At 39.1% G+C, this 20,650-nt stretch overlaps 1 protein-coding gene and 1 non-coding gene across 2 annotated transcripts in view; one reads left to right on the top strand and one right to left on the bottom strand.

Annotated features, from left to right (window-relative positions):
• The window catches only part of WASHC4 (WASH complex subunit 4), a 59,711-nt gene that overhangs the window by 13,023 nt on the left and 26,038 nt on the right, over positions 1–20,650 (top strand). Inside the window, exons 10-16 of the mRNA XM_008144731.3 lie at positions 55–175; positions 3,978–4,101; positions 4,212–4,339; positions 5,282–5,442; positions 11,215–11,341; positions 17,778–17,903; positions 20,035–20,142. Coding sequence (XP_008142953.2) covers positions 55–175; positions 3,978–4,101; positions 4,212–4,339; positions 5,282–5,442; positions 11,215–11,341; positions 17,778–17,903; positions 20,035–20,142 — 895 coding nt within the window. The remainder of the gene's footprint in view (positions 1–54; positions 176–3,977; positions 4,102–4,211; positions 4,340–5,281; positions 5,443–11,214; positions 11,342–17,777; positions 17,904–20,034; positions 20,143–20,650) is intronic.
• LOC114232718 (small nucleolar RNA SNORA24) lies at positions 2,864–3,001 on the bottom strand. Its single transcript, XR_003618808.1, has one exon. It is a non-coding gene; the product is annotated as a small nucleolar RNA SNORA24 (small nucleolar RNA).

Genomic DNA, 20,650 nt, shown 5'->3' on the forward strand with positions numbered 1-20,650 from the left:
TAATTTAAAAATTTATTAGGCAAACTTATGGTCTTTCTTCTGATCTTCCACAAGGTTACTGAAATCTGTCCATCACAATCCTTCAAAATTTGGAATTCAGGAAGAAAAACTAAAGCCATTTGAAAAGTTCTTGCTGAAGCTAGAAGGGCAGTTACTTGATGGAATGATATTTCAGGTATGAGAGCTGAATTAGGGTAGAGTAAATGGGCTTATATTAGTTGACCTAGTTCAGAATTATAATAGGATTAGAGGCCCAGTGCACGGATTTGTGCACCGGTGGGGTCCCTTGGCCTGGCCTGTGGAGATCGGGCCGAAACCTGCTCTCCAACATTCCTCAAGGGGTCCTGGATTGCAAGAGGGTGCAGGCCAGGCCAAGGGACCCCACCGATGCATGATCGGGGCCTGATGCATGATCGGGGCTGGGAAGGGACCGAGGGAGGGTTCCAGGGCATGTTCGACTCATCTTGCCCAGTCCCAACTGGGCCGATTGGGGCCGTCTCACCCAATCCCGATAGGGGCTGGCCGGCTGGGAGGGACTGTGGGAGGGGTCTGTCTCACCCAGTCCCAGTCGGGGCGATTGGGGCTGGGGAGGGACCGCGGGAGGGCTCCAGGGTGTGTCCTACCTGTCTTGCCCAGTCCTGATCGGCCGGACCCCAGCAGCAAGCTAACCTACCGGTCAGAGCGTCTGCCCCGTGGTGGTCACTGCGCGTCATAGTTACCAGTTGAACGTTCGCTTAGGCTTTTATATATATAGATACCTCTATAGCATACTGTTGAATAGATTTTTTTTAAGAAGTGCTTTGTCTTAAAACATTGTTAGTATACTAAAATGTAATTATTTCAGTATCTAATAGCAAACAAAATTAGTGTACTAGTTGTATTTGGAGTGAAGGTTGTTTCTTTCGTAAGTATGTAAAAGGATAAAGCTATTCAAGGATTAACATTTAAGCAGCTGTGTTAAGTATTGTGTTTGTTATTAACCTCTAGATTTAAGTTTGTAAGACTACTTTTTAAAAATCTGTTTAATTCTTCTGAGAATATGACTTGGGTCTGCACAGTCCAGGTAGCTTATAACCACATGTGACTATTTAAATTTAAATTAATAAAAAAATTCACTTCCTTTGCCACAGCGACATTTCAAGCGCTTAATAACTGCATACAATTTAATCATCACACTGTATACCTTAAACATAAATATGTTATATGTCAATAATATTTCAACAGGCTGGGAGAAAAAATAGCCAGATGTAGTTTGTGGTTAGCCATCATATCAGATATAGAACATTTCCATCATCACAGAAAGTTCCATTGAGCAGCAGTGGTTTGGATAGTATCTATCAGAAATTGCATTACATTCCATGTAATATCTACTTCAAGGTTACCTTTAATTTCTATTTTACATGATCACAATTTTAACAGATTCATCCCAACTCTTATTTATATCAGTTTAACTTTTAATCCATTAGATTCAGAAGGTAATTTTTTTTAAAAAATATGTTTTTATTGATTTTTTAGAAAGAGAGAAAGGGAGAGCGATAGAAACATTGATTGGCTGCTTCTGCACGCCCCTCCTTGGGATCAAGCCCACAACCAGGGCATGTGCCTTGATCAGGAATTGAACCAATGACCTCTTGGTGCATGGGTGATGCTCAGACATTGAGCCACACTCACCGGGCTAAATAGTTATTTTAACAGGACTTGATCTTATCAATATCTGTACTGGAAAGGGCCCAAGGTTGCATTGGAATGTCCTTCAACAAACGTTCAATTTCAATATTATTTTCCTCTTGTGGAAGTTCCTTTAAAATCTTTACTTCCCAATAGGTATACAGGCCTTGGTGATATCAGAGGATAGCTGTGTCCATCTGATATTGGCATCTTCTCATCCTCGAGGAGTTTGCAATATGAATGGACCTTGAGAACACCATGCTAAGTGAAATAAGTCAGCCGGAAAAAGCCAAGAACCACATGCTTTCACTCATATGTGGGAAACAAAACTGAAACTTGTGAACACAAACAAACAGCACTGTGGTAGTTGCCAGAGGGAAGGGAGTGAGAGGAGAAGGGGGTCCTAATATATAGTGACAGGAGAAGATTTGACTTTGGGTGGTGGGCACGTGGTGCAATATACAGATCTTATAATAGAGAAACCTACACCTGAAACCTGTATGTTCATGTTGACCAATGTCACTCCGTTAAATTTAATGTAAAAAAATCCTCTACAGGAGTATGCCAGCAAACCTTACTCAGCTATTCTGTTTCACTGGTCTCAGAAACCAGAAGGTGTATTAATTGAAATAGGTTAGAATAGCTGGGGTAATATGTTCTAACAGTTCAATCAAATTCCTTTGCAAACCCATTGGGGTCAGGGAAACCTTTAGTTAAATTTCTTACTCCTGCTCTAGTCCAAGGAACATATACAATAGGTGGTTGCCCTCTGCCTGAGACAGGCTTTTTCCTGAAGAGAGCTGCTAGAATTGCTGGATTATCCTTGTCTTTTTTTTTTTTTCCAGATGAAAGATGAACCAAGCATTTTATTTAATTATAACAAGCACTCACTTATTCTACTACTTAAAAAAAACAGTAAGGCCTATACTGAAAAGACTTCCTCTATAGTTTCCAGAGCATTCTTTTGTTCCCATCACATCATTTTCCACTCAATCCTGGAGCTGTTGACTTGAAATCACATTTGTCTTGTGCACTGCAGGAAGCTACAGGAGACTTCACCCATGTCACTGGATTTCTTGATCCCTTATATTTCCCATCATCCACTGCAACAATTAGTTCAACTTCGCAGAAACAAACATTTGAAAAACAGATCTTTGCGCAATAACCCAGCACCCTCCAGGGTTTTAAAAGTGAAGAATGTTACTTGTGCAAGTCAGAATCTGATACCAATTAAATGGTGACAGCTTTGCCATAAACAAGAAAATGCTCTTCCATGGCTAGGAAGGGAGGCAGCCACAGTGACAGGTCCAGAAGGCATTTTTTTGTCATTGATTCTTTTTCCAGGAGACATTTATTACATGCTGTAATAAAGTGCTAGGAAAGTAATTGTAAACAGGAAAAACAAACTCTACTTTTATTGTTTTAAGATCAAAATTGATCTTTTAAAAAATATATATATTTTTGTTATTGATTTCAGAGAGGAAAGCAGAGGGAGAGAGAGACAGAAGCATCAATGATGAGAGAGAATCATTGGTTGGCTGCCTCCTGCACGTCCCCCACTGGGGATCAAGCCTGTAACCTAGGTATGTGCTCTGACCAGGAATAGAACCGTGACCTCTTGGTTCATAGGTTGATGCCCAACTACTGAGCCATGTTGGCCCAGCAATAAACTCTACTTTAAAAAGTGCCAAGTAAATAATAAAACATGTTTTCCAGTGCTTCATCAGATACATCTTTTATACATCACTGAGTGTATCTCTTTATATTGAATTATAGATTTTTGCTTCAGTTTTATTTCACATTAGAGGCCCAGTGCACGAAAATTGTGCACTCGGGGGGGGAGGGGGAGGGGTCCCTCAGCCTGGCCTGTGCCCTCGCAGTCCGGGAGCCCTCGGGGGATGTCCCACTGACAGTTTAGACCCGGCAGTTGGACATCCTTAGCGCAAGACGCGAGCCCGGCTTCTGGCTGAGCGGCACTCCCCTGTGGGAGCGCACTGACCACCAGGGGCAGCTCCTGCATTGAGCATCTGCCCCCTGGTGGTCAGTATGTGTCATAGCGACTGGTCGTCCCGCCACTCAGTCTATTTGCATATTATCCTTTTATTATATAGGATAACTAGTACTCAGTTATGTAAGTACAGGTGAATTTTCCATTCAAAAGGATTTAGATACTAGATTAAGGCAAAAACCTGAACTTCAGTGTTAGTAAAATTAAAATGATTAATGTAGGTGTTTATCGCACACAGGGTATTTAATCTGTTTAATAACATTATTGAGAGTAAACTTTTCTTTAAATGCTTCCTCTCTAGGCCTGTATAGAGCAGCAGTTTGATTCTCTCAATGGAGGAGTATCTGTGTCAAAAAATAGCACTTTTGCAGAAGAATTTGCACATAGTATTCGCTCAATTTTTGCAAATGTTGAAGCCAGACTTGGTAATGTAAAGTGCATTTTTTGTTTTTTTGTTTATAAAGTTTGCATTTTCTTGAAAGTAGAATTTTAAATATAGTTGTTCTGTTTTTCTCTCATGTTATCATTTTATAAGGAGAGCCTTCTGAAATTGACCAGAGAGACAAGTATATTGGAATTTGTGGACTCTTTGTACTACATTTTCAAATTTTTCGAACTATTGATAAAAAGTTTTATAAGTCTTTATTGGACATTTGTAAGAAGGTAAGAACTTGGAACTTTTATTTTTTTCAATTTGAGTAGATTAAAAAGATTTTGGATAAAAGTGGATATTTTAAAATGTATTCTATTTCTGTTTACATATTTATTCATTTAAAATCTCCAAGCCTAAATAAATAAATAAATAAATAAATAAATAAAATAAAATCTCCAAGCCTTCCAGGAATAACATAGTAAATGAAAATCACTTATAATTCCACTTAATATAAATACATATTAGTGGTTTTATTCCACATTTTCTTCTTACACATTAACTTACTATTACTACTTTTTTCTCTCTTTTACGTTTGCTATTTTAGTATTTTAGTTCTTTGTTTTATTTATTTTTAAATTTTATCTTTATTATTGAAAGTATTACAGATGTCCCACTCTCCCCCCTCCCCAAAATTGGGCCCTTCTACCCTCTTTCTCTTCCTCTTGTTGCCACTCATTTTCATTATTGAATCAAAAATTAAAAAAAAAATTTTTCTGCATCTTTGTTATTTCCATGATGTGGCACCTGACTTAAAAACTGAAAATTTAGTTTATGTGAAGAATCAAGTAATATGTGACCATGAGAACCCAACCATCTTGCCTATTTATTTATTTTTTTAATATAGAGTGAAAGTGAAGATCATGAAGATTTCTATTTGTTTTTTTGCATATATTCATCTTAAAATCAAAGAGAGTGTGTGTATGTGTGTACATATGTGTGTTGTTTAATATTTAGGCAGGATAAAATTCTTGTCATGCTCTGTACCAGACATAGGAATGTCTTAACGCTGTACCATAGTAAGATAATTTGTTTCATAATATATTAATGAGTATTTTTCATGGTTACTTTTTCTTAAAATAAATAATTATCTTTCATTGTGTATTGTAGAACTATTAAATAACTTGTGTGGCCTGCATTTAATGATTTGTTTCCCCTTATATTTACTATTTCAGGTACCAGCCATCACTTTAATTGCTAATATTATTTGGTTTCCTGATAATTTTTTGATCCAGAAAATACCAGCAGCTGCCAAACTTCTAGACAGAAAAAGTCTTCAAGCCATTAAAATACACAGAGATACTTTCCTACAGCAGAAAGCTCAATCACTTACCAAGTAGGTGTAATAAGTATCCATTATGGAAATATTTAGATATTTTATATTTTAAAATCTTATACTGATTCCAAATATATCTAAAGCATTTCAATTATAAAATCAAACATATTTAATCATTACCAGAGAAAAGGTTGGGCAGTTTCTAGGAGGTTTCTTTTCTAGGAGGGTTTTTTTTTTTGTTTGTTTAGTTTGGTTTTAGGCTTAAACTCAGTTTAAGATTTAGGCAAATTATGCTTTTTGGAGTTATAAGTGTTTGTATATATGTATATATATACATGTATATACATGTGTACATATATATGTACATATATACATGTACACATACTTTTTATCAGCGTCATTAAATAGTTTTTGTTTAAAGTGCAGTCTAGAGTAGATATCATTTGATGACATTAAAATATTCTATGTCCATGATTCAATGATGATTTTTGGAGGAGTTGACTTTAATTTGATACACTCCTTTTCTTTATTAAAGTAATGTCTGTACATATTTAAAAAGTTTAAAACTAAAGGTTTAAAGGGAAAAACAATTAGCCCCCTGTATCTTAGTCTTCCCTAAAAGAATGCTTTAAACTTTTAGTTTCTTGTGATAGTTACCTCTTATTTTGTAAATTTTCAATATACACAAAATAGAATATTATAAAGCACTCCAGTGTTCTCATCATCTAGCATCAGCGCTTAAATTTACTGCACATTCTTACTTGAGCACAAGTGCTAAAATCCCATGTTGACCTGGGCGGAGATTTTAAGTGAAGTGACACAGAACTCTGCCGCTGGGCCCTGTGCTAGACACAGCTTCTTTCTGTGACATGTTTAAAGGATAATAGGGGTACTTACCCACTTTTTGTTGATCTTCACTTTCTGGTGAGCTTGACTATCGAGGAAAAATTGGGCCAGTGCTGTACAATGGGGAAAGGAGGAGTATATCAAATTTAGATCACCTAAAGCAGTGATGGCGAACCCATGACACACGTGTCAGCACTGACACGCGTAGCCATTTCTGATGACACGCGGCCGCTGAGGCGGCCGCATGTCGAGGATGAAACATTTGCTGCTCCTGAGGATGAAACATTTGCGAAATAATGTTTTTTCCTCAAAGTGACACACTACCCGAGTTACGCTCAGTTTTTGGGCGAAGTTTGACACACCAAGTTCAAAAGGTTGCCCATCACTGACCTAAAGCATCTCTTAGTACTCCCATAATCTGTGATTAAGGCAGTGGAAAATGATAGCAACTCAATTCAGACAGGACTACTAATGGCAGAGACTTCAGATCTCTAATACATTGTGAAACAGTTGAGAAGGGAAAAAGACCTAATTTGGGATTTAGATTAAAGAGATGAATTCAATAAGATGGGGAGACAGGGATCAACTTTAGTAGCAGTAATTAAAAAAAGATGTGAATGTTTTAGTTATCAGAGGCTTAATATTTAACAGTTTGATGCAGTTGCTAAAAATGCTAGTACATACTTAGAATACATTAATAACTATACCCAGGTTATGGTAAGTAGTAGTTATAATATCTGGACCACGGGAATTGGTAGTTCCATCGAAATTCTTATTGATCAGATCATAGTCGGAGTTTGGTGGTGCCACATTTTCAGAGGGTCACATACTGCAGCATTCTTGGATGAAGCTGAACAGGATGTCAGAAGATCTGAGAACCATGCTCTTTGAAGACTCACTGAAGAGTCTCTATATGGTTTGGCCTTTAAAAGAGAAATCTGAGGAAGATGTGGTGGATGTCTTTAAGTATTCGAGTGGCACTCAGGTTCAGGAGGGAACAGATTTGATCTCTGGCTTCAGAATGTTGAACTAGAACCAAAAGATGAAAATGCCATTAATAATAATTGCCAACATTGTCGAGCTCTTAACTATTTAGCAGGCATTATGCTAAAGGCTTTAAACAGTGTCTTATGTAAAACCTGAAAGTAATAAATGTTACAACTAATATTTATCCAGTACTTTTGATAAGCCAGCAACTATTCCAGGAATTTCATATGTATCATCCTCAGACATCAGAAAATGATATGAGGTAGATATGGTTGTTATTACCATTTTATAGATGAGAAAACTAAAGTACCGAAAGATTAAACTTGCCCAAATTTAAACAACTAGTAGGTGGCAGAACCTAGCAGTCCAGCTCTATAGCATAAGCTATTAACTACTCCTCACTAGTACTAGTTTTATCCCATTTTTCGATAGGAAAAATGAGGCTTAGAGACATGACCTTTGCCAGGTCACACAGCTAAGTACCTGTCAGAGAGGGCATGCAACCATATGCCGATCCTACTCTGGAGCCTCTGCAACAGGTAGTGTTGTGTAGGCTGCTCTGAGAGGTAATGTACACTTTCACTAGACCTACGTGGGCAGAGTATGATGACCATCAGTCCAAGGTGCTGTGGGAAGTGAGTCTGATAGGTGGGAGGTTGAATAAGTTGACTTTCAAGACCACCACATGATAAAGTTTTATGTTTCTAAATTCTTTGATTTTAAAGATACAGTCACTGAATTCCATGAAGCTGAAGGGGGCAGTGCTTTTTTCATTGTCCTTGCAATTCTGTCCTAGAAACTCCACTCTAGTGAAACCCAGGACAGGGGAGATGTTGTGATCAGTATGAGCTTTGCCTAACATTTTAGAAAAAGTTGAAGGGGTAACCAAGCTGTCCCAGTCATGCTCCAGAGTTCATTATGTAAGTGAGGAAGAAGCAGTTGGGGACAGTTTTTTTGCCCCTCACTATACAGTAGACTTCAGCTGGCCAAGTGCACCAGCCACTTCTTGACTGGGGTTCAAGGTTTGTAGGTTGCTGCATTTTGCTTTTCTTTCACAACCATTTTGTCACTGGGAATACTGATGTTAGAGGATAGAGGTATTAACCTTCGCTTTAAACCCCATGTTGACTTATAGGTATTGACACTGTTTAGTGCTTTATATTGGGGCAGGAAATTTATTTTTTTTCCTGTTTGTACTGTGAAATTAAGCTGATAGTCTGACAGGACCCTTTGCCTTTTTTGGACTCTCTTTGACAGTTAACTTTTTAAAACTTGAAGCAGTTTCATTTGTATATATTTACAGCAGACCAAGATTATCTGGTGTCTGGATGTAAGGGTGACAGACAAACCTTTGCTTTATCCTGCATATTCTGATCTAAAACTGAGTGAATACTCTTGACTTGTGTGTTAGTCTTCTTCATAATGTTATTGACATGATTGCTGTCTGGGAGAGCTCCATAATCTAGGCCCCTTTCTTCTGTCCTTGTTCACAACCTTTCTGATCCCTTCTGTACATTGTATCTCTGCTGAGTCCTGATCATAGCCTCCTCCTCAGAAGTGGAGGTGTTGCCCTAGGATCCTGCTCTTTCTCTGTGTTCCAGACTTTTACACTGAATCACCCACAAGTCAAATAATACACGTTAGCATCATTCTAGGTGAAGCCAAGAGTACAGTATATGTGTCTTTTGTCTAATGAAATCCTGTCTCAGCAGAAGTCATTTTTCTCAGATTTGGTGGTAAGGTTTCACCTCCTTAAAACACATTTATTATAAATTTTGGCATAATCCCTCTTCAGACTAACGGAATTTTTGAGATTATCAGATTGTTTGGCGGTATGGCTAGCCAGCAACCTCTGTGGGATTCTCATCTTAATCAAGGGGGTCTCTTCTGTCTCTTCCCTTGAAGTACTATCCTTTAGCTAATTCTGATTGGCAGTAGTGGGACATTTCTCAACGTTATCTGACTAGATGGTTTTTAAAAAGAGTTGGTAAAGTCAGATCTCACAAAGGGGAATTGTTCATTTTTTGCACACTAACTTTTTAAAATTATATTTTAAAGTATAGTTTAAACAGCATGTGGGCTAAAAGTTCCTGTCTTGAATGATTTGAGATGCATTGGTAGAGTGCTTTAGTGTTTGTACTCAACCTGCATGTAATTATATTAAGTCTTTCCAGGATGGGAAAGCTTCCTAAATTTGGGATTGGATCTTGACTCGCATATTAGTTATATGATTTTGGGCATATAACTTCTGTGTGTCAGTTTTCTCTACTGTAAAATGGAGATCATAATGCCTACCGCATAAGGTTAATGTGAGGATTAAACTAGTTAATTTGTGTGAGGTGCTTAGAACAGTGACTGGCGTATGGTAAGCATGCAATAAATATTGGCTTTTATAGTCAGACTAGAGGCCCGGTGTATGGAATTTATGCATGGGGGGCGGGGCGGGGGTGGTCTCTTCAGCCCAGCCTGCACCCTCTCCAATCCGGGACCCCTTGGGGGATGTTTGGCCCTGAAACTGGCAGTCAGACATCCCTCTCACAGTCCGGGACTGTTGGCTCCTAACTGCTTGCCTGCCTGCCTGATTGCTCCTAACTGCCCCCCTGCCAGCCTGATCACCCCTAACTGCCTCTGCCTGCCAGCCTGATTGCCCTCAACTGACCCCCACTACAGCCTGGTCACCCCTAACTGCCCCCTCCCCCGCCAGCCTGGTCGTCCCTTAGTGCCCCCCCCCCCCTGCTGGCCTGGTTGCCCCCAACTGCCCCCTCCGCTGGCCTGATCACCCCATGCAGCCTGCTGGTCATTCGTTTGGTCGTCCCTCCCTAACCTCCCTGCTGGCCTGGTCGCCCCATGCAGCCTGCTCGTCAGTCGATTGGTTGTCCCTTGCCCCCCCCCCGCTGGCCTGGTCGCCCCACGCAGCCTGCTGGTCAGTCGTTTGGTCGTCCCTCGCTAACCCCCCTACCGGCCTGGTTGCCTCATGCAGCCTGCTGGTTGGTTGTTTGGTCGTCCCTCCCTAACCCCCCTGCTGGCCTGGTCGCCCCATGAAGCCTGCTGTTCAGTTGTTACTGTGAGGGCGTCATGACCAATTTGCATATTACCCTTTTATTAGTATAGATTCTGACCATTTCCACTTGCATTCTGATTCAAGCTGCCATCCCCTTCTGCATTATCACAGTAGCATCCTAAGTGGTTTTCCTGCTTTATCATCATTCCCTTTATAGTTTCCTTTCAACATATCAGCCAATGTGTATTGATCCTCTTCAAAGTTAAATCAAGTCACTCTGCTCAGATCCTCTAGTGAGTTTCCATTGAAGTTCTTAGTCTTTACAAGGCCTGCCCCACTCTCCACTTTTCCTGCTCCCCCAAGCTCCACCCCTGTACCTCTCTGATCTCCTTTTCTTTTCATTCAGGCTCTCTGTGCTCCACTGACTTCTTTGGTATTATTTGAACATGCCAGACACACTTCCTATTTTAACATGTTTTGCATTGGTTACTTCACTAGAATTTTCTTCTCTTACATATTTGCATGGATTACTCATTCATCTTCAAATCTTGCTTAAAATCACCTTTTCAGTGGACTTTCTTTGATCACTGTATTTAAAATTTTACCCACTATCCCAGTTCCTATCTCGTTTCCCAGCTGTATATTTTCTATAGCACATATCATTTGACATTTTAGAGACTTTAATTATTGATTTCTTTATTATACAATGCACCTTTTTAGAATGTAAGCTTCATGGGGGTAGCGATTTTTGCCTATTTTCTTTATTGCTGATTTTTGTTCTCAAGATAGGCTTATATAGGCATTCAATAAATATTTGTTGAATGAATGAATGAAATACACACACACACACACACACACACACACACACACATCATATCTGTATTTTGAAAACCAGAAAGATGAAATGGCTGCTGTAAGGAAATATTACAACCAATATGAAGAAATGGAAGTAAATTTTATTTTCTGTGCTGAGTAACCCCAATATTTTCCTTTGTTAGAGATGTACAGTCCTACTACGTCTTTGTGAGCTCATGGATGATGAAAATGGAATCTATTTTATCTAAAGAGCAGAGAATGGATAAATTTGCTGAAGACCTCACCAGTAGATGTAATGTTTTTATACAGGTAGTTGCATCCTTTTACTTAGAATATTTTGCGTCTCATTTATTTGTTAATGTAATGCACAGAAGTTACACTTCAAAAAAATTGGAAAGGATAGGATATGTTTGTGTGTGTGTTTTTAATTGAAATAGATTAGGTTATATTTGATCTGTTTAACTTACTTACTTTTTGTAATTTATTAATCTAGATTTTCTAATATATGCATTTCAATCTACATTTTCTTTAAAGTGTGACTTTTTTTGCTGTATATATGTTTCAATGTGTTGTGTTTACATTATCCTTTAGTTCAAAATATTTCAAAATTTTTATTGATTTTTTTGTTTGTTTTTTTGTTAATACTCACCTGAGGATATTTTTCCATTGATTTTTAGAGACAGTGGAACGGAGGGGAGAGACAGAAAGAGAGACACATCAATTGGTTGCTTCCCACATGAGCCCCAACCAGGGCCGGGGATCAAGCCTGCAACCTAGGTACATGCCCTTGTCTGGAATTGAACCCGGGACCCTTCAGTCTGTGGGCCAGCGCTCTATCTACCGAGCCAAACCAGCTAGAGCTGTGATTTCTTTTTTTATCTGTGGCTTATTCGGAAAGAGATTTATTAATTTCTAAGTATATGAGGGTTTCCTGTTTTATCTTTCTACTAGAGGCCCGGTGCACGAAATTCGTGCATGGGGGCGTGTGTGTGTCCCTCAGCCCAGCCTGCACCCTCTCCAATCTGGGACCCCTTGAGGGATGTCCAACTGCCCGTTTTGGCCCAATCCCGGGAAGATTGGGCCAAACGGGCCTTCGGACATCCCTCTCACAATCCAGGACTGCTGGCTCCCAACTGCTCGCCTGCCTGCCTTCCTGATTGCCCTTAACTGCTTCTGCCTGCCAGCCTGATCACCCCCTAACCACTCCCCTGCCAGCCTGATTGATGCCTAACTGCCCCCCTGCCAGCCGGTTTGCCCCTAACTGCCCTCCCCTGCAGGCCTGGTCACCCCTAACTGCCCTCCCCTGCAGGCCTGATCCCCCCCAACTGCTCTCCCCTGTAGGCCTGGGTCCCTCCCAACTGCCCTTCCCTGCTGGCCTGGTCGCCCCTAACTTCCCTCCTCTGCCGGCTTGGTCACCCCTAACTGCCCTCCCCTGCAGGCTTGATCACCCCCAACTGCCCTCCCTTTCAGGCCTGGTCCCTCCCAACTGGCCTCCCCTGCTGGCCTGATTGCCCACAACTGCCCTCTGTTGCAGGCCTGGTCCCTCCCAACTGCCCTCCCCTGCTGGCCATCTTATGGTGGCCATCTTGTGTCCACATGGGGGCAGGATCTTTGACCACATGAGGGCAGCCATCTTGTGTGTTGGAGTGATGGTCAATCTGCATATTACTCTTTTATTAGATAGGATTGATTTTAGCAATACTAAAATAATTTCTGTATTTTGAAATTGGTTGAGGTTTGCATTATGGCCCAGCCTTTGGTAGCTTTGGTAAACATTTCATGGACACTTGAAAAGAATGTGTAATGCATTTGTTGGTTATAGTGTTCTGTATATGTCAAGTAGGTCATGTTTGTTAATGATTTTGCTACATAGTCTATCAGTTATGGAGAGAATTGGGGTAGATTCTACCACTGATACTGTGGATTTGTCCATTTATCCTTGTAGCTTTGTTCTTTTACCTGCAACCTGTTTGGCTCCTGTTATTTAATGTGTGTCTTTTATAAGCAGCATACATTTTCCCCCAATCTGATCATCTTTATTTTTTCATTAAACTGTTTTCTGTATATATTATTACTGATGTATTTGAATTTAACACTATTACCTGACGAGTTGCTTTCTATTTGTCTTACTTCTTCTAAGTCTCTCTTCTTTTTTGCTGTCTTTTGAATTTGAATACTGTTTTTTTAATAGTTACTCTAGAGCAAGCATGTCAAACTCACCGCTCGCGGGCCGAATGCCTCGTTTATTTGGCCTGTATTAGCCTTTGAGTTTGACGTGCTTGCTGTAGAGATTTTAAGATGCACGATTTACTCATTCAACTGCAATGAAAGCAGTAGTTTTACCACTTTTCAGACAGTGTAAGGATTTTAAACCACTTTAATTTGCTTTATCCTCTCACTGTGCTGCTCTGTACGTCGTTTCTCTGTGTATTTTAAACCTCACAAGGTATTATTGCTGCTGTTGCTCTTTTTTATAGTCAGTGTTCATTTAGATTTACCCCAATTTTTCCCCATTTTGTTGATTTTCTTCCTTCCTGCATCTCTTCATCCTTCTATTTATGGAATACCTGTTAGTATTTAATTTAAAATGACTTTCTGTTGATGAGTTAATCATAGTTTTTTGTATAAATGTCTTAATTTTAAATTCATTTTTGAAGGTAGTTTTGCTACATATAGAATTTTAGATTGGTAGGAATTCCCCTTCTCCCCCCTCAGCTTTTAAAGGTACCATTTTATTGTCTTCTGGCTTCCTTTGGTTTTGTTGAGAAGTCAGCTGTCATTTTTGTTGCTTTGTTAATATATGTCGTTCTTTAATTGCTTATAAGATTTACTTTTTGGTCTTTAGTAATATTACTTTAATGCGCCTATGTGTGGGTTTTTTTTTGTGGGTGTTTGTGCTGCTCAGGATTTGTAGAGCTTCTGGAATTTGTGGGAAAATTTCAGCCATTACATTTTCAAGTACTTTTCTTTCTTTTTTCTTTTTTTAATGTATATTTGATTGATTTTTTACAGAGAGGAAGGGAGAGGGATAGATAGCTAGAAACATCGATGAGAGAGAAACATCGACCAGCTGCCTCCTGCACACCCCCTACTGGGGATGTGCCCGCAACCAAGGTACATGCCCCTGACCGGAATCGAACCTGGGACCCTTCAGTCCGCAGGCCTACGCTCTATCCACTGAGCCAAACTGGTTTCGGCTCAAGTACTTTTCTGTTCTGTTCTCTCTTTGTTCTAATTTCCCCCCAGCTATGTCTACTTTGCTGTTAAGCTCATCTATAGAGTTCTTAATTTTAATCATTTTACTTTTCAGTTTGTTTCTTTTTTGTGTACTTTCCAGTTCTTTTCTGAAATAATTTTGTTTTATTTCCTTCAATATAGTTGGCATAATTATTTTGAAGCTTTTATCTAATAATTTTATTATCTGGAAACAGTATTTCTATTAGCTGTTGTTTCTCTTGGTCTTGGATTTGTCATATCTTTGTATGCCTGGTTATTTTATAGTGTTACACATTATGTATGAAAAACTATAGATATAATTTGAGTATCTGGATATTGTTTTTATTCCTCCAGAGAGGAGTTACTAGTATCTTTCTAGTCTACTCTATCTTTCACATGTAGTCTAGGACATCTATTCACATAGGTCATCTCAACCCAGTCATGCATTGAGATGATTTGAAGTGGGACCTAAATCCTATGATGACTGTTTTTGTTTTTTTTCTTCCCAGTTCACTGCTACCGTTTAGGGGTGGTTTTTCAAGATCCCAAGAATCTAGTGGTTTACTGGGACCCTCTCCTCTCCTCATGGGCCATGAACTCCTATTTTTATTCTCTTTCCCTTCCTGTGAGATGTTGAAAGATATGTTTGGCTTTTGTCTTTATTTTCCTCTTTTGGAATGTGCAGAAGCCCCTAAGGCAGTGATTTTCAAGCTTTCTCATCTCATGGCACACATAAATTAATTACTAAAGTTCTGTGGCATACCAAAAATAAACATATTGCCGATTCAACAAAAAAATAGGTATAATTTTTTATTTATTCACACTGGATGGCTATTGCTGTGTTGACTGTTGTCTTTTTTTTATTTGACAATCCAAGGGAAAAGAGGTCAGTGCCCCTGACCAAATAGGTATTGCATGTTTTAAAAATTCTTGTGGCACACCGGTTGAAAATTATTGCTCTAAGGAAAAGCAGCCTCCATCGCCAACTCAGTTACCTCACTTTATTCTCCCAGATCTTGGTCTTACATTTCCTTATTTTCTTGATAGCTGTAATGCCTTCCAAGAAGTTTTTAAAATGTTTTTCCTGGATTTTCTAGTTGTCAATGGGAAAGTTGTTCCAAATTATTTATTCTGCTGTTAACAGAAACCAGACCCAAGACATCTCCCTCCCCATTTAGACTTTATATATATATATATAGAGGCCAGGTGCATGAATTCGTGCATGGGTGGGGTCTGGCTGACCCACCCTGATGGGGCCCATCAGGCTGGGCCGGTGAGGGAAATGGAGGGAGTCAGCAGTTGGCTGGCCAGCCCCGCCCCCAATCAGGGTGTTGGGGGCCGATCAGGGCCCGGATCAGGCTGGTTGGCTGCCACAATGCACATCATAACCACTGGTCATTCTGGTCATTCTGCTGTTCTGGTTGCTGGGCTTTTATATTTATAGAATAGATCCTTCACAAATTATTGACCATCTATCTGGGAGTGGTGTGATATCAGATCATTAATTCTCTATCCTCTTTACCCCCAAAAAGATAGCCCCCCCCTTTTTTCCCTGCCTTAGAATTATGCTTTTGCTGCTTCTTGTTTCTGCCTTTTAACCTTTCCCAGTGTTGCTCTAGGGCAGAGTCTTGTATAATAATATAGTCTTGTAGCTGACAAGGAAAGGCTATGGCTCTTTTCCTGAATGAATCCCCAAGCTTTGGTCTTATTGCCAACTTTCGTAGGATGTTACCCTCTCATTGCTTAACTAGAGGCCTGGTGCAGGAAATTCGTGCATGGGGGGGGGGGTCCCCTCAGCCCAGCCTGCACCCTCTCCAATCTGGGATCCCTCGGGGAATATCCCACTGCCGGTTTAGGCCTGATGCCCGGGATCGGGCTGAAACCAGCAGTTGGACATCCCTCTCACAATCCTGGACTGCTGGCCTCTAATCGCTCACCTGACTGCCTGCCTGGTCGCCCCTAACTCCCCCCGACTCCCCCCCCTGCCGGCCTGATCACCCCTCACTGCCTCTGCGTGCCAGCCTGATCACCCCTAACTGCCCCCCTCTGCCAGCCTGGTTGCCCTTAACCCTACCAGACCGCAAAGTACCGAAAATTAGGTACAGCAGTATAGTGGCAGATTCGGAAATTATCGAAAAATCGGTACAGCGGTCTGGTAGGGTTAACTTCCCCCTGCTGCTGACCAGGATGCCCCCAACTAACCCCTCCCTGCTGGCCTGGTCGCTCCTAACTGGCCCCCCACCGGCCTGGTCACTCCTTACTGCCCCCCTTGCCAGCCTGGTCGCCCCCAATTGCCCCCCCTGCTGGCCTGGTCGCCCCCAACTGCCCCCTTCGCCAGCCCGGTCGCCCCAACTGCACCCCCCAGCTGGCCTGGTTGCCCCATGCAGCCTGCTTGTTCAGTCATTTGGTTGTCCCTCACTAACCCCCCTGCTGGCCTGGTTGTAGGCAGCCATCTTGTGAGGGTGTGAGGGTTAATTTGCATATTACTTCTTTATTATATGGGATTCTCTTAATTTAGCACATCCTTTTACCACATAGCTATTTATTGGTTCAGAGAAACCCCCACCCCACATTGAGAGTCACTCCTTTAGTGAGCCAGTGTTACTGATGGGAGAGTACTTGATCTCTCACATATGGTAGGGCAGGAGACAGAGGTTTTGAATCACTGGCATGTAGCTTCAGCCAAGCTCCTTAGACATGTCCACAGTAGTATAGTTTAGGTTCATCTCTGACCTGTAAGTGTATCTTTTTTGGTCCTTTATATCAAAGAGTTCCATTATTATCTTTGTGTTTCTGTGTCCTTTTTGGGTCTAAATGTAAATAATATTTGTCCTGTTTTCTTATGCCCTACTGTTTCCCTGGATTTATAAGCACTTTTTTTTTTTTTTTAAGCCTCAAAAGACCCATGTGCTTCCTTCATAAATAGAAGGGTAGGCAAGAGTTTGTTCTTACTGGGCTGGGAGGAGAGAAAGTCCTGATTAGCACCAGCCTCGGCAGGGAATATGGTAGCAGGTGGATTGTGGGTATTGGCCCAGGTGAAAAGGAAAGGGCAGTGGTTTCAAACTGAGAAATACATTTATATTTCTTTATTGGCCAGAGAGCATTTTGAAATTCCTAGTTCTGTTGAGTCCTCAGCTCTTGTCTTAAGCTTCAGGCCGATAGGAGTCTTTATCTTCTTGTGTGGCAGATAAGGTACGGTGAAGCGGTATCTTCCTGACATTCTAATAATTTTTCTGAAGTTTTTTTAATGTAAGGATTCTTTTAACTGTGATTATACACTATAATTTCAACAGTACTAAACTTCTGGAATGTGATAGATTAAAAAATCTTTTAAGGGCTGCTTGAAACTTAACCACAATGTATAACATTGTGTGGGGAAGAGTATTTAGAAATCACATGAGTTGACTTTAAAATGAACTTTAGAAATACTAATTACTGGTAAATTGATGAATAATTATTACATAGAGATTGAAATTGTGAAGAAATGAAATATTTTTGTGTGATTATAATCAATGTTTTATTTTTATAGGGCTTCTTATATGCATATAGTATTAGTAATATTATTAAAACCACAATGAATCTCTACATGTCCATGCAAAAGCCAATGACCAAAACCTCAGTTAAGGCATTATGCAGGCTTGTTGAACTTCTCAAGGTAGGTTTTAGATTATTTTACCTTGCCATTATAATTTAGAAATGACCCCAGTCTTAAATTATGATGATTCTCTAAAATTTGACATTCTGATTATATGAGAATAACAAGTTATGGGAAAGTGTACTTATCTCTCAGTTGGATAAAGGAACTAGTCACTGAAAGAAATTCATGATGAACATTCTGTGAATGGCCAATATGTTGAAACTATATTAAAAGTTAACATGTAATGAGACAGAAAAGAAGGAAAATGAAAAGGTAGCCTAAGTATTAGTAAAGATTTACTTGTGGAAGTTTAAGCATGTTGTATGAGTTAAAAAAATGATACCCATGGAGCATTATCCATTATTTTGTGGTGTTCAAATGCACACGAGGATAGCCAAGATGTAGCTGTTTATTTTGTAATTTACAGAAAGTGCTGTAATCTTGTGATTTGAATAGTTGACTATTTATAGGAGTCGTCAAATAAATTAAGAACCAGAGTATACTTCTGGAAATATGGTAAAGTATTTCTTAGCTTACTCTATATAATTAAAAGTAAAAGCCCCTTTAAGCAGGAGAGTCTACGTAACCTCTTTTAAAAATTGAAATTAAGAGACACTAGTAAATTTCTGCTAGTAATGCCTTTAGGTTAGCTTAGGAAATAGAGGTTTTTTTGTTTTGAGATTGTGCCTTCGGATTTTTACTTTTTTTCTCTAAGAAAATGTTATCAGCTATATTTAATTTTTAAGAAATATAAATACAGAAGTATATATCAGCATAATTAAAAATAATAAGTACTAAAAAACTATCATCCCAATTAAGAAATAGAATATTATCTATATTTTCAAAGCCCCCTGTGTTGTCTCTCCCTGATTGCATCTTATCCTGTCCCCTCAGGAAACCATTGTCCTGAATTTTATGCTTATCATTCCCTTGTTTTTTTAGTTTACCACATAAGGATGAATCTATAATCCATTCATTGTTCAGTTATATATGTTTTTGAAGTTTATATTAATGGAATAATTCTTCATGTATTCTTTGACTTGCCTTTAAAAAAAATTTTTTTTTTTATTGATTAAGGTATTACATATGTGTCCTTATCCCCGTTTTGCCCCCCCCCCCCGCCCTACTCATGCCCTCACCCCCCTAGTGTCTGTGTCCATTGGTTAGGCTTATATGCATACATACAAGTCCTTTGGTTGATCTCTCCCCCTTACCCCCACCCTCCCCTACCTTCCCTCTGAGGTTTGACAGTCTGATCAATGCTAAGCCAGTCAGAGAAAGATAAATATCACATGATCTCACTCATTTGTGGTATATAGTGATGAACATAAACTGATGAACAAAAACAGATCCAGTGACTTGCCTTTTTTTTACTCAAAATTTTGTATTTGAACTTATCCATATTGAGATGAATAGCTGTAGTTCTGACCTTTCCATTGCTGTGTAGCTTTCCTGTGGATGAATTTTTGGGTTGCTGTCATTTTTGTATATGTCTTTTGGTTTACTTGTGCCAGAGTTTTTCTGAGGTATTATATAGGAGTGGATTGTGTTATGTACTTGGTCAACTTTTCAAGATGATGCCAAATTATTTTCCAAAGTAGTTATATCACTTTACATACCTCCCACAATATATTAGACTTTCCATTGTTATAGATAATATTCTATTTCCCAACTGACTAATATTGGTATTATAAGGCATATTTATTTTTGACAAATTAGTGTATATAAATGGTATTGATTATGATTTTAATGTTTTTTTTTCTGATTATTAATGATAGTATCTTTTCAAAATTTAATAACTGTTTCTTTTGTGAAAAATCTGTTCATGTCTTTCGTTCAGTTTTATATTGAATTATATGTCTTTAAAAAATATTTCATGCACTTGGGGTCTTTAATATTCTAACTTCTAATCCCTGTGTGTGGCAAATATTTTCTCATACTTTGGCTTGCCTTTTTATTTTCTTTATAGTGGTTTTTGATGAACAGAAATTCTTAATTGTATTATACTTGAATTTACCAGTCTTACCCTTTATGGTAGTGCTTTTTGCATCTCATAAGTTCTTTACCTAGCCCAAGGTAATAAAAATATTCTGTAATTTTGCCTAAAAGTTTTAAGTTAATTTTTAAAATTACTTCTGATCTTTTTTAGGCCATAGAGCATATGTTCTACAGGAGAAGCATGGTTGTGGCTGATTCAGTTTCACATATAACACAGCACCTTCAACATCAGGCTCTTAATTCCATTTCTGTGGCCAAGGTATGAAAGTTGTTATATATTCAGCATAATTAGCTGTTTAGTTTATTCTTCTGTTGCTTTATATGTGTTTTCTGGTTCAGCCTGTTACTTCATTCCTTCAAACATAATATTCTTGTTTATTTATCCCCACAGTATTTTGTGATTTTTACTAGAGTGCTCAGGGTTATCTTTCTCTGAACTTGTAACGTAATAAATTAACACATTAAAAAATGATATTGTATGTAGTTTTAAATTATGATGTATCTTTTTAAAAGAAAATATTTCCTTATTAAATTAATAATGGAAATCTTAAAGTATGTCTGATACCGATTTGCTGTCTCTAACAGTGCTAATCAATAATGTTACATAAGTAATAAGCACACAACAGTGTCAGAAGATGCTCAACAGGGAAAGTATTGTTGAAGCTCTCTTAAAGTGAATCATGGAAAAGATTATTGAGAAGATTTTCTTTTGAATCTTTTGTTATTGCTTCAGAAGTAAAGCTAATATGTCCTGTTTTCTCTTTTAT

This window comes from Eptesicus fuscus, chromosome 7 (assembly GCF_027574615.1).
Source record: "Eptesicus fuscus isolate TK198812 chromosome 7, DD_ASM_mEF_20220401, whole genome shotgun sequence".
NCBI classification, from domain to species: domain Eukaryota; kingdom Metazoa; phylum Chordata; class Mammalia; order Chiroptera; family Vespertilionidae; genus Eptesicus; species Eptesicus fuscus.